At 41.0% G+C, this 14,912-nt stretch overlaps 1 protein-coding gene across 4 annotated transcripts in view; it reads left to right on the forward strand.

Annotated features, from left to right (window-relative positions):
* LOC306971241 (A disintegrin and metalloproteinase with thrombospondin motifs 20) overlaps positions 1-14,912 on the forward strand; it is a 68,391-nt gene that overhangs the window by 42,918 nt on the left and 10,561 nt on the right. For all 4 annotated transcript variants that reach the window (XM_079567444.1, XM_079567445.1, XM_079567446.1 and 1 more), the window contains 5 exons: positions 366-530; positions 1,098-1,364; positions 2,257-2,418; positions 2,502-2,678; positions 12,850-13,017. In XM_079567444.1, coding sequence (XP_079423570.1) covers positions 366-530; positions 1,098-1,364; positions 2,257-2,418; positions 2,502-2,678; positions 12,850-13,017 — 939 coding nt within the window. The remainder of the gene's footprint in view (positions 1-365; positions 531-1,097; positions 1,365-2,256; positions 2,419-2,501; positions 2,679-12,849; positions 13,018-14,912) is intronic.

The raw sequence follows: 14,912 nt of genomic DNA on the forward strand, positions 1-14,912 counted from the left end.
TTGTTCAACTAGGGCATTTTTAAACACTGTAAAGGAGGTCAAAGAACAGATAGACGGTGGACGGTACAATATTCCTATTTCATTTTTGATTCAAGGAGTGAAAAAATCTATATGGTTACTGTGACGCAAGTTCTAGGAGGAATGCCAGCTGGAAAGTAGCATAGAGCTTTTTGTGGGCATGCTGCACCAAATTTACCATGCAGAAGACTCTGAAGCTTATCCACTTTTGCACAAGGTCAAACGCTGATGTAAATGACCCCCTTCGTCCACATCTAAAAACACAGTCAGTTTGTTGTTGTGCCGTTATTGACTTCTGTAGCTGAATGATTAAAAACTGTCCTAACTGGTGTCTCCGCTTCCCCCAGTGCTCGGTGTCCTGTGGCAAAGGGAAGCGTGCCCGTTACGTCAGTTGCCGGGATGCCCAGGGGGGTGTGGCAGAGGAATCGCACTGCGCACATTTGCCACGCCCCGCAGAGACGTCCTCGTGCTTCAGCCCCTGTGGACAGTGGCGCGCAGGGGAGTGGTCTGCTGTGAGTAACAACCACACTGTGTCTAATCAATGCAGATGTTCTTTATCTTTTTTTTTTTCTTTTTTCTTTTTTGTGTCCACTTTTCCTGGAACTTAATGGCTCTTTAGTGCAGCTATGATGTCGGGCAGTTTCGACCGGACTTGCACTGATTAGCCTGCAGTCTCTTTGAGCAGTGGGGTCGTTTAAGGACCCGGCCATAATTTACATGGATGTTGTCAAGTTATTTTAATTATGGTTGAAAATGTGGAATGTCTCTGAGGACGTCCCAGCTCTTGGCTTAGGGAGGAATGCATGGGAAATACAAGCTTATTTCATTGGCTTGGGACATGCATTATTACAATATACTTAAACATGAGCTAGTCAAATAACTCTTGCAAGAGAGTCTATGAGAAAGATAATGTTTGTCCATGCAGCCTTTTTTCGATTCTTGGAGTCCCAGTCATAGAGCATTGAAGATTTTGTACTGTACTGATCTTATTTATGATTATCAATAATTCTGAATGACTCGTATACACCATGATTTGGACTGATCCCTTCCAGTTTAAACTTTTCTCTGTGTCTGTGTAGTGTTCAGTTACCTGTGGGACTGGCCGAAGCAGCAGACAGGTGGTGTGCTCCAACTACCATCGGACCGTGGATCAGTCTCTGTGTGACCCAGATGAGAAGCCCACCATGGAGCAGGACTGCTCCACTGCCCCCTGCCCCTCCGTGTATCAGCGCCAGCGCATCGACCAGCCCTACGGTTACCCCCATGACCCGGGACGCCATCCTGGTCACAATAGCTGGAACGTGCCCTCAACAGACAACCAATGGAGGACAGGGCCATGGGGAGCAGTAAGTTATCTATTCTGTGTTTATAGAGCTTAACTAGTGTAGTCTCCTTCACGTTTTTTTTTCCATGACTGCCTGAATTATTTCTACTGTTTGTTTAGCACTTAGCATTTGTTTTGGGTCCATATATGGTAATGCACTCTGGGACCAGTGCCAAAGAACTGAAAAATGTACAGTGTCAGCTGTTTGTGTTAACATAACTGAAATGTAATTTCTAGACTTGGTCGTTTGTAGAAGTTGAAAGCACTGAAGGATACAGCAGGTCTCCGCGTTAAACTCTCCTTTAAGATCATTGATATGGCTGCAGGATAAGCTTTCTGTGAAGTTCATAAGAGGACCTTTGTGCTGATGTGATCCCTGTAGCAGAGGCGCTGGTAAATCTCATGTAATGAAGCTGACCAAAGACAGAGCTGTTAAAGCTCAGGGCTGTCCCTCCCTCACACCGGGGCACAGAGTGTACTCCTCCTGCTGACAGTGGAGATGTGTCATGTTAATTGGATGCAGAGCGTATCTACTACTCTGTTCAAGGCTATGATGCTCAGCCTATGAGACTGTCCTTCGCGCCTGATGTTTTCCATCTCACCAAGATAATGCTTACCAACCGAGCTGTGCCTTGGTATGAGACATAAAAATTTTATGGAGCTGCAATTTTGTGTGTTGTGAGTTTACTGTTGTGGGCTTGTGGTTTGTAAGAAAGGCACATCTGTTCACATAAGTTACAGGGCTTTTTATTTAATGTGTCTTGTGTGTTGCATTATAGATTTTTAAAAAAATTAGGCAGTGAATTGGAACTTTTAGTTGCAAGGAGACCTTAATCAAAGCTGAAATAGCTTCTTCTTCTTTTTCTTAAAAAGTAGATAAATACACAAATCAGCTTTTCCCTTTGTGTCCCCAGTGCTCAAGTACATGTGAAGGAGGCTTTCAGAGGCGAGTGGTGGTGTGTCAGGATGCAGATGGACGAAGCAACAGCTACTGCGACGAAAGAGTTAAACCTGCGGAGTCCAAAAGTTGTGACTCCGGACCCTGCCCCCTGTGGAATTATGGCAGCTGGGGAGAGGTAAGACTTACTTGCACTTAAGAAAATGCTCTAAATATGAATGTAATGAAGTAAAGATGCCATTGTTTTTTTTTACCCATCAGTGCACCAAAACCTGTGGAGGGGGCAGGAAAACCCGCCTGGTGGTGTGCCAAAGGCCCAATGGTCAGAGGCTGAATGACTACAACTGTGATGTACTGGACAAGCCCCCAAACATGGAGCAGTGCAACCTACAGCCTTGCCTAGGCTCCGCCTCCTGGCACCGCAGACCGTGGAAGCCGGTACGATAGTACTACCTTACCTTTATACCGTAATTCTCATTGAAGCCACTGTTGGCACAGGTGCTAAAAGTCCTCAGAATTTTACTTAGATCGTGTCCACTACCGTAAACTGTAGGTGAAAGGGCTGAACACTGGTTATACTGTAAATTAACACTAGTTGTCGGCCAATGTGACTCCCACAATCAAAGGTGCTGATCAGAATTAGGGGGAAAAGAAAAGCTGCTGCTTGACATTATATGATACACCTCTGATACACGTCTCATTTGGACTCAAGCCTGTATTGGCAGTCAGGCAGCCATACATTTTGGGACATTGTTGCCCACCACTGTGACATATCTCATAAGGCAAATCTTTGAATATATTTATTCATGTGTTGTGTAAAGTGCTTTTGGTGTTACTGTCTTGTATCAAAATACACAATTGTACATTTGTGTATAAGAGTTAATTCTATGATAATGTTTGTATCTTTGTACAGTTGTAAGTTTATTTTTGAAGTAGGTAGTTATGGTATTTAATTTTTACTGGTGCTCTCAGTCAGACCTCTTGTTTGTTTGTTTTTGTTTTTTATATAAATGCAATTTGTACAGAGGAAAATATTTTTTATCAAATATATACTTTTTATGTAGTAATGCATTTTGATACAAGTTCAATTAGACTTTATTATTAACGTTTCTTATTTTTTTTTATTTTTTTTTTACAATAACACATCTATTTTCACACAAACAGACTGAAAATAGTACTTATCAAGGTGATAACAGAGATATCATGTCATCATTTTGTTCTCATCTGTGCATAAAGCCATAACATGTACACCATGATACACAGACATCACCAACCTCAGATCTGCCAAACTGTTGTTTTCAGGTGCTATTCTACCATACATTATGTAATAATGTAAGTAAACTTTACATTATACTTATATATAGCTTCAGTATGGAGTTTGTCCGGTCCTATGCAGTATCATATACTGCATAGCCTACACAGTGTCCATCTGCTGCTTATGGCCATAAAAGTACAGCACACAGATACCTCCTCCACTTTCATTCTTTTGGCCAGTTTGTGTATTTTTGAAGGATTTTTTTCAAGAAATACTTTTTATTTATTTGTTTTCTACCTTTATTCCTTGGCGCAGCTTTAACATGGTTAGACTAAAGTCACATCATTTTCCATAATGAAACCAAAAGGAAATGGGCATTTATGTTCATTTGATGCTCTAGTGCGTTTGGTCTCCTGTCTGTCAACAACGTCCTGACAAGTCTCTTCCGGTTCAAAATATATTTACAAAATATATGGCACTTTACCACTTACGTGGTTATATAACAGGGCAATGTTCAGAAGGTCTGTTTTCCTGGTGCTTTTACACATTATCGCCAATGAGCTAGTATATGAACATTACTTCCGTAATATTCAGCAACTTAAAAATACAGTACTTACTGCATGATGTGCAGAGAACAGACTGAACTTTGCATCAAAAAATATTTTTTGAAAGTATAAAATTGCAGCCCTTCAAGGCAAACTCAAGGTATTATTGGTAGTTTTTGAAGAAGGTCAGCACAGATTCTCCCAGACAGAGTTGTCACTCACAGAGGCTGGCCCATTTGCACAGTTGCCAAAATCCTAATATTGCCTTATATATCTTTTGACATGTTGGTATTATTGATGTTTTGCTATTTATTTTTAGAACAAAAAATCCTACCTGTTGATTTAGCCTTTTTCTTTTGTAAATATTATTAAAGAAACATTAATGTGGCATGTGTGTTGTTTTTGCAATATTTCATCACAATGCATGTTCCTTATTATGAAAGTAAAATACCGGTTTAAATACTGTTTTTGTTTTTTGACACATCATTAGTGTATGCTCTTCAAACCTGCACACTGCACTGCCGAATACTTAATACTCTCTCTCTCCCTCTCTCTCTGTCTCTCTCTCTCTCTCTCTCTCGTCATCTCTCTCTTCTCTCTCTCTGTCTCCTCTCCCTCTCACTCTCTCTTCTTTCTCTGTCTCTCTCTTATGTCTCTCTCTTCTCTCTCTCTCTCTCTCTCTTCTATCTTTCTCTTGTGATCTCTCTGTGTCTCATCTATCTCTCTCTCTTCAATCACTCTCCTCTCTCTCTTCTTTCTCTTTCTCTCTCTTATGTCTCTCTCTTATGTCTCTCTCTCTCTCTCTTTCTCTCTCTCTCTCTCTCTCTCTACCTCTCAGGAGAAAATGCATGTTCCTAATTGAACTTTAGCCCAGGTTGACACATCTGTTTACCATTGTGATAATGGAAGTCTCTGTAATGTGTTTGGCAGAAGTCTCACACTCTTTTAACATGGCTGTAATTAGTGTTTATTCAGGTTAGTAACAATTATATAGTCATACTGAACAAAACCAAATCCATAATACTAATAATATTGTTCTCTTTGACGAAACATGCACAACAACACTACAACACAAAACATTTTAATATAGTGCACATATTATTTGAATATATTATGTATTTAATATTAATATTATATACACAATATATCATACAATATTTCCCTAAAATACACTTATCTTGACAGCATTACCCACGCCATATTGAACTATTAAAACTAAACAATGCATAAAAAAATGTTTTCAGTTATATATGCAGCTCATATATTTTTCATACTGCTGCAAGTCTTACCGCATCCATTGGTCACATTTCCAAAGCCATTATAACACCAAACGATACTTTATTATATCCATTCACTATGTTATACAATCTTTTACCTAAAACTCCCCTTTCTCCTTTTATTGTGCTTTTTATTTTGTATTATTAGAAGTTCATACATTCTCCAGTGGTATTGGGATAGTGCTTGCCTGGCATGCCAAACTGCACCCCTCTGTTTATTATTAACTGGAGACCACCACATTCTTTCGAATAGAAATAAGAGAGAGAAGTGAGTATGGTTGGCCTGGCTAGGATTGTGCTGAGATTTGCAAAGGCTATCTGCTTTAGTTATGCACTGTCAAAAATGGATAGAAAGATTAAACCAGTCTGCCCTCATAATAGCACCGAAAGTAGTCTCTTTATAGTAGTGGGTCCTTCTCCCACTACCTTAAGAAATAATGTTTTCGCCCCCATCCTCTAGTTGTATAAACTATGTGTATTGTGTACATCTTTTCTATAGGGTGTATGCACATACATCATTTTCATTCTAAACAGAACTCACTCACAACGTTCATAAATCACTTACATTCCCTCTATAGATATATTAATTATTCATTGTGTTTGCCAACATTTAAAAGAGAGACACAAAACAATGGCAGTATTTATTTCACATGTAATAAAACACGAGAGCATACATGGCACACCAACATTTGAAAAGCAATATCATTAACTAATGGAAACTTCCTCAAAAGCACATTTCAAATATCAACAACAGGCTGTTAGTGATGAATTAGTGCTCCATGATAGGAATTTATGCCTGTTTGTGGCTAAGTAAAACATACCATTTCCTGCTGGGAGCGGGTTTCCCATGCTGCGGGTGGCGGGCTCGGGCTGTAGTGCTGTGTCTGTGGACCAATCAGGCTCGAAATGAGAGCCACATGCCCTGTTTGACATACTTGACTCTGGCCCGGGGCAGCCCTGTCGCCTCGGGGTCACTCGTGGCGGTTTCGGTTGTTACATGTGTTTCTTGATGCTGCCCAGATGCCAGTGGAGTCTGGTCGTTCCAAGAGCTCATGGCTTTGGTTCAAATCTGAGAGGGAAGACAGTGTTTCATTTGAGCCTTTAAGAGAAAGCAAAGGCGGTGATTTGCTGGATAAAAGTCGAGCCTAAAGCAAAACATTAAAAATTAGGAAGAAGACAGCATGTTGTGAGACAGTATGTGACTATTTAACCTCAGACAAGCATTTGAAACAATCTATCTGTGTCTGCTTTGCCTGTATAAATGGCACTTATATGGCACTATAATGACACTTCAACCTACTGATTTTTTTCTTTTACTGCCACCAGAGTAATAACAGAATCCTTAAACCTCGGCACTGCGCTATAACCACATCACACCATGAAGCTTAAAGGCAAAGTTTTATACAACAATTGGAAATAATAAAAACAGGCTGCTATCTCCCGGTCGATGTTTGGTGGGTGATCCGGGCAGCAAACAGATGCGTCGGGGCAAAATGAGAGAAGACGGGGCGTGCAAGCCTGGAAACATTTAAGTTGGTCTAGCCCAGGCCCATGCAGTGATAGCGAGCACAGCTGTACTCTGACACTGGCTGTGGGTGTCTGCTTTGCCTCAGCTCTGTCAGTGCTGTCTCGGTGAGTGGCTGCGGAGCCTCCGTGAGTCGCTTCATGGGCTTAAATGGAGATACATAATGTGACCTGCAGACAGAGTGGGGCCCGGGTCCTGTTTGGACTTGTCATTGATATCGAGGTGATGGAGTGAAATGGAGATTGCGAGGGTGAGGAAAAGAGCTTTTGAGAGCGTTAAACGTTCTGGTAGAAACCTTACCTGTTGAAATCAGTTTGAAATATTGCAAATAGGATTTAACGGAGATGGATTACTTTAACTGGTATTGAGTAACTTTACTTTCCATTTTTGTGTGGCTCATAGATTGACACTTCCTCTCTCCAGTCTCCTCAAAGTAACATTCTGAAACCAGAACTCCTCGTGATGTTTGGAATGGGAATTTGTATATCAGCAAAATTTTGAAACTTTATTTGTACAGTAGTTCATGCAATACATAAAAATTGTTGAGAGTAATTGATACCATTGCATCTTCTTTCCCTTGTCCAAAGGAGCTGGTTGTTTGGCAGGCATTTAAAGCTCTCCTGGAGTTGCTGTGTCTTTCCTTGGGGATTCGTTACGCACACAATTTTCTGTTTTGACCAAACGTAGGGCACTTTTACGCCTCTTTTCAATGTTTAGCTTTTCTTTTGAAGCAGATGCAGGGTCAAGATCTTGTATTCTTCTGAGCTTTCCCACACTCCCTAGTGGTGACTGATTACGAACGCAGCTGTGTAACATTGGGTTGCGAGCAGAGTTGGTCTGCTTTTTGTGTGTTTTAGGTGTGAAAAATCTCCTTGACCTTTGCTGTAGTTATTATTTCATGTTGCCTGGAGTTTAACTGAAATGTTTCGGGGCCGCTTTGTCATTCCCGCTGATGTAAAGCTGCTCAGCGTATCCTTTCTGAGTGGTGTTGACTTAAAAGGAGGCACAGCTAAGGCAACTGTATATGTCTACGCTACAGCATGTTTATTTAACTCTATGGTAATGGCATACGTTGGCATCAAGGCGTAGAATTTGCTTTTACCTTTGTGCAAATTATTTAAATGATTTTACGATATGGGCTTGGGTAAATTTGTTATGCATAAGTGTGAAGTGACAAAAAGAAAATTCCCTCTGACTGTTTTAGTAATAATAACTCTGGATGACAATAAAATACACTGGGTGTATACAACTGTGGCTTGATTCATGTCAAAGGTAATGTTTTTAATCTGGCTCAAACCACTTCAATATGTTTCTTTGGTTGTGCACATGCGATTCATCCAAAGGGGATCCAGTTTTTATGGTGTCATTCCTTATCCTGGATAAATAGAAAGATGGACTAGTTACAAGCAGGTCCAGTATAAAACCAAAGAATATGAATAGATATCAATTCATTCTTGAGCAAAATACAAAAGCATAGACCATTATTTGGTTCCAATAAAACTGTAAGTGCCTGATCTTCCGCCTGCAAACTAATGGTGCACCAGTGCTTGCGTGGCTTAGAAAGAAGGGGGCGAGGCTTAGAAAGAAGGGGTCGACCGAGGCGTGGTGTTCTCAGCTTTACATCAACATCACGCGCTGCCTGTACTTCATTCAGCATATTAAAGCTCTCATAGGACATACTACAAAGTTAATTCCACTATGAGTTAAACACTGGCCGTGTCCCGAGAGAAAGAGAACATACCGGTGCACGGGGCAATCGCCCCACACCGTAGAAACATGATCAAAACACCAGGGTTACACCCCCCACATCCCCCACACCCACTGCCAGCCCCGCACCGGAAAATATTGGTCTGTTAGAAACACAAGATCGGGCACTAAATCTATAAGAATGCTATTCTTATTGATGACGTTTTTTTGCGTGACATGAAGCAATATTGAGACACATAAACTTGTCCGGTGACTGGTGTATGTTTAGTCTTGTGCCTCTGAAACTGAAGGATGTTCAGCCTTCACCATATTGACTTATTTCCTGTTTAAGGAAACATTAGAGAACGCTATGATCCTGATAATCTCCCTTTTTTGCTTACCTCTGCATTCATTGGCCAGCTCAGATTGTGTTGCAGCCTTCAGCCAAACTAAGACAAAACACAGAAAAGCACATGTTATAATCCTAAACTCCTCCCGGTGTAGGATACAGTTGGAGAGATCCTTCTTGCTCCAGGTCAGTGCTCTGTGCGCCTTTGAAGAGTCACTGTAGCTGCAGACAGCGTATGTCTTGCATTAGCCTGCACTTGCATTGCCATCACTGGAATTTAACCCCAGTTTTTTACATTAGCAATGGCTCAGTGACCTGGTGTAATGTGAAAATGTATGACCCTTAACTAACATTTTTATTATAATTGTGTTAACCCAGTCTTTACACGAAAAACAATCGAAAAGTGTCACATAGGTAGAAATTAATCGTCTATTAAAGCAAACACAAAAATCCAGACACAGTTCAGTTTACCAACCCCTACGTTGCCTTTTCATTTGCACCTCTTAATGAAAACAGCCAGCTTGTAAATGAGAAATGTTGTTTTACTTTTGCTTTGTTTTCATAGCTTCTCCATAAAGCCAGGTTTTAAGGGTAACCCCGGCTTTTATGTCCATCCAAACATTTTACAAGCGCAATTATAACACTCTGTCTTAGCTGTTTTCACGCAGCTCCCAATGAAAAGCACATCACCCTGTTTGAAGACTGCGGCTTATGTGAAGGTACATAAGTGCTTGTGCTCTGATGGCCATGTTGGCTCAAAGATAGATATTCAAAGTCAGGCTTAACACTTTCCATGTGTGGTGTTGGCTTACCTGTTAGCAGAGGGAGGGGTCACACTGAGGTTGCTGCCTGTCAGTCTTTAGGAAAGATATGGATCTCAAAAGAGTATGATATATCAGAGAGATTATGTCACGACAAGTATCAACTTATCTCATGATAAAATCTGCCTGTGACTGTGTAGTACAGAGTTTGTTTAACGGATTGTCTCATATGCTTTCTGTATGGGGAAGGTTTTACTTGGATGCAGTTCAATTTTGTGCCAAACGGAGAGAGCTTATGTCGTTCCATTTATAGTAATCCATTTAACTCCAAGGATCAAAGATGTGTAAGCCTTCTAATTATATGAAATAAATAGTAAGGTTGATGTGGGAGGTCAAATGTATCTCAGTTACAAAGTAGTCTACCAATTTCAAGTCATTTTTTTAATATCATAATATTTTGTAGCAAATTTGATGCCTGATTTTACTCCCGCTCCTCATGACGCAACCCTTTCTATTTATCGGTGTTTCTGACGGTAATTCCTGCTTGTTGTCTGCTCTATTTTGAAATACAAGACCATCTTTCTTGACCAACATAAACCAGTAAAGTTGCTCCGTTGCATCCCAAAAACACATGCCAGTACTTATTTGCAAAGACTCAATTACCTGTGCACAAAGGCGTCTCAGCTGTCAGTTGTAAGAGGAGAAGTCTTACCTGAGTGTGTGGGGATGTTGATTAAAGTGCTTTGGGCTGTGACAGAGCAGCCCGGGTCCTGCGTTGTTGCCCTCTTGTCTCCCCTCAAAGCCGGACCTGTCCTGTGCACTCTTGTCCCGCTCGGTGCCAGTCCTCCTCTCTCCTGCCCCGGCGTTGATTAACTAATAGCTGACAGATGATCTGTGCGAGGCGGGTAGGAGGAGCACTTCACCGTGTAGCTGCTTTCTCATAGATAAAGTTCAGCTCCGGAGCGCGGTGGCACGTATGGCTGCGATTTTCTTTTTTCCTGGCTGTGTTTTTCTTTTTTTTTTCTTCCTCCTCTCTCTTCTACTTTACAGCGCAGAGGAGGGGCCAGCTCTTCTCACCCTCCTCTATACAAGTGCGCGTCGCTCTGTTCTAGCCTGCGCTGGAGTTATCATTTCTTTGCCCGTGCACTGGGGGTATGCGAATCTGCCCGCTTTGATGTTTGTCGTCAGCTGAGACGGGCCCTATGTTTAAAATACCTGGGTAATTACAAAGTGCAATGGGAGCGAGTGTGCGCAGCATCAACTTCTGCCTGAGCATTAACAGGCTGTTGGAAGTGTCTAATGGATTCTGCGCTGAAAACTTGGATGTGACTATTCAGTCTCCTAATGAACTGATGAAAGATTAAAACAGGAAAACTATTTGCGCTGACCACTCTGTAATGTTCTTTACATCACTATAAAGCATCGCAGTACTTATAAAGCCTACTGTATGTGCTCACCTTTATTTGTTTATTTTAATTCTGGGCCGATCTTTTTGTGCACAATTTCTCCTCAGCTATGTCACAAAACAACTCTCCCCTGTATATAGAGCAGGTTTTATAATCCAAACATTATCATATGATCACTGCCATGAGCACGTACCAGCAACAAACATAATGTGCCGGTGTTATGCAACTCACTGCAATCCTAATTAATGGACAATGAAATATTATGCTTATTATTTGGACTGGAAAATACGGCAAAATACGTCTTGTGTACTGTATTCAGAGTGCGTTGTGTATTGGGGTGCCCGGTCACAGAAATAGCTTGTGCCCTAGTTACTGTATGACCTCATGGGAATGTTTCGAATACTTCTACCTTCCATGTCCAGCCATTTTGATGTTTTTTTATTGGAGCATTGTTTCATATTTTTTTAATTATGCTTTTATTCCTATGACCAAACCACAGCCCTGTCGAGGAGATTGTGGGTTCAGTTTTTGAGTTGGCCAGCAGACAGGTTTCTGTGAGTGGGCTCTGCATCTTCCTCTCAAATCCTTGGGTGGGATGGGCTAAATGGGAACGATAGCTTTACAGTACTTTTATATTTATTCCCTGCACTGTCCTATTTATTGAATTTTTTTTCTAGTTTTTGAATCTGTAGTTTTTATGCATGACTCATTTGTGCAGCTGATAAACTGAATTTCCTTCGGGATTAATTAGGTATATTGTATAACGTATCGTTACATGAGGTTTCCTGAAGGCACTCTCGCTTCCTAAGGCCTTCCTAAGATTTAGGAGAAGATCAGATGTAAAGATGAATAAAGTATAGTACGCGACGAGAAGTGGAAGTGTTCAGTGATGGGGTGCAGTGTAGTATTGGAAGTGAGTGCAAAACTGAACAAACCAAGCCAAAAACAAAGTGAGTGTGCCAGCAGCAGCGATCCTCATAGAGGTTGAACACACATCAAGGGCATCACAATGAATAAAACCCAAGACTCTTAAGCAGTTATTTACAGTTGTGCTCAAAAGTTTACATACCCTGGCAGGATATGCATGGTGCACTTTTTTGTTGTCAACAAGGCCTTTGGCCTATGATGAAAAGTGCACCATACCTACTGTGAAATATGGAGGTGGTTCCAGTGGCTCCAGCAGAATAAAGTGAAGGTCCCATTACTGGCCATCTCAGCCTCCTGACCTCAATATCATTGAACCACTGTGGGGAGAGCTCAAACACGCTGTTCATGCAAGACAACCCAGGAACTTACAGGAACTGGAGGCTTTTTGCCAAAAAGAATGGGCCATACTATTAGATTATATACAGAACCTTCTCCACAACGACCACAAAAGACTTGAAAAGAGCTGTCACTTAATGTTAATTGGGGCAATACACAGTATTAAAAATGGGGGTATGTAAACGTTTGATCAGGGTCATTTTGGTACTTCATTATAATTTAAAAAGAGCAAACTCAGTTGTTTGACCATAAATGGCTTCACACAACCAGTAACTATGGGTGTGTTTTTTTGTGTGTGTGTGTGTGTGTGTGTTATCTTTCATATTCTTTGAAAAATAGAGCAAATAGATGAATCAAGAATTCGGCCAGGGTATATGTATGTAAACTCTTGACCACAACTGCATCATCAAAGAAAATTGTGTTCCGTTCTAACTTACACCCCAAGTCTGTTCAGTTCATCTTTATTGTCCTATCATTCAGCTGCACATGATTAACCCTATTCATTAAGTTTTTGACCACCTGATGATCTTTTGATATTGTAGTGCTCAGTGAGCTGTGGACGGGGCACCAAGCAGCGAGATGTCATCTGCGTCTATCAAAACCAAACCAAAATGGAGGATGACCACTGCATGCACCTCTCACGCCCCCGCACGCAGAGGTCCTGTAAGGCACGAAGATGCCCCGTGTGGAAGGCCAACAAGTGGACAGAGGTACGTGCATTTTGGGAGCAGTAACTATAGCTCTAGACCAGCCCAAACACAAGCACAAACATCGCGGACGGGATGTCCCAGAGGCTGCATACGGAGCACATGTACACACAGAACCACCTGTCCAATCACGTGGCGGTTTATTTAAGCGATATGTCGTTTCCTTCACTGTGAGCGAAACACCACAGGCCCGATTTAGGAGAGTGTTTATGTAGACGCTTGACAGTTGGGTGAAGATTTAAAACACATGTGACAATATTAAGAAAATAAGTGTCTTGAGAACATCATTCAGAGGCCAGAGTGGAAAAATAAATGTGAACAGTTGTCTCTCATGAGAAATGTTGAAACAAAAATACCAACGCCCCCAAATACCAACCCCCCCACAACCCAAAAACAAGAGTTTTCCAACATCTGACAAAATAATTATGCCAATCTATATGTGAATGTTATACAGTAGATAATGACTCTAATGGGAAAACAGTTTGATCTAAAACACTGCCCTGTTCGTTTATTGTCAAATGATAAATGTAAGTTAATACTTTATCGTACCTGTTGGAAAAAGTATCATCTGCGTTTGACCCACACTTAATGATAGTTTATATGTATACTATTGCTATCACCAAATCCAAAGGACCAGAACATGATCGTGCTTCTGTCTATCACGAACATTACAGGACCCAGTTCAGCGACTCTTTCCACATATCAGAGGAACGTCCATCATAAAACTCCATACCAGAGGTCCACAGAGACCCGACCATGGCCACCCCCAGACAGACCTCTGCCACTCCCCACTCTTTCAGGGTGTCCTGCTCCCTCCCCTCTTGGTGTCTGGAAGCAATCATCTTTCCCTCCATACCACCAGCAACCATGAAATCCCCAACTAGAGCATAAAGACATGTTTTATATCTTAATACCCGTGCACGTGACAGGCCTCAGCACCCACAGTGTGAGTTACCCCGCTGACAGCCTGGCCCTTCAGGTCACATCTGACTGCAGGGTGCACAGTGACAGGCAATATGTGGCTTTAAGGATGGATTTGCTTCAGAGTATAGAAAGGGATGAGGAAGGCCTACTGTCATGGGACGCACTGCCGGTCATAAATTCTATATTATTCTCTACACACGGTTATGAGCATGAGAAAACAGAGAAATGTTTTACTATTTTACTGTAATTTCTGTTGCTTAATGTCGGAGGCGGTAACATTTTACAACAGTGAAATACTGGACACACAGACAGTTTTACATTCCACACGTACTGGAAATAATACATATAATAATGTTTACTGAAACTCTTGGGCATCTGAAGCCGAATTCACACACGTGCCCTCGTCGGGACATTATCCTGGTAATGTCAGGATGTTTGGCTGAGGCTCAGGTGAAACTCGGAAAATTAGAATATCGTTAAAAAGATATTTCTGTTATTCGTCTTAAACTGTGAAACTGATATATGATAGACTCATTACATGCAAGGTGAGATATGTAGCCTTTATTTGTTATAATTTTGATTATTATGGCTCAGCTATTAAAAAACCCAAATTTAAAATCTCATAAAATCTTTAGAAAATGGACTGTGAGCCATGCAACGAGTCATATATTAGTTTCACATTTTAAGTTGAATTACAGCAATAAATGCACTTTTGAACGATATTCTAATTTTCTGAGTTTCACCTGTATATACTGCATATACATTCGGCTTAAATCAAGAGATGTCCAGCTGTATCAACAGGTTATAGTTACAAAATGTAAAATATTAAACTTGTTGTGTGATTTTATACAGAACTGTGCAAAGGTTTGATTTATTTATTTATTTATTCATTTACTGTCTGATACAGTCTGCTCTTCTTATTCTGAGATCATAACATAAAAACTTAGAGCAAAACATAGTAACAGCACAGAAAT

This window comes from Gobius niger, assembly GCF_951799975.1.
Source record: "Gobius niger genome assembly, chromosome: 12".
NCBI classification, from domain to species: Eukaryota; Metazoa; Chordata; class Actinopteri; order Gobiiformes; family Gobiidae; genus Gobius; species Gobius niger.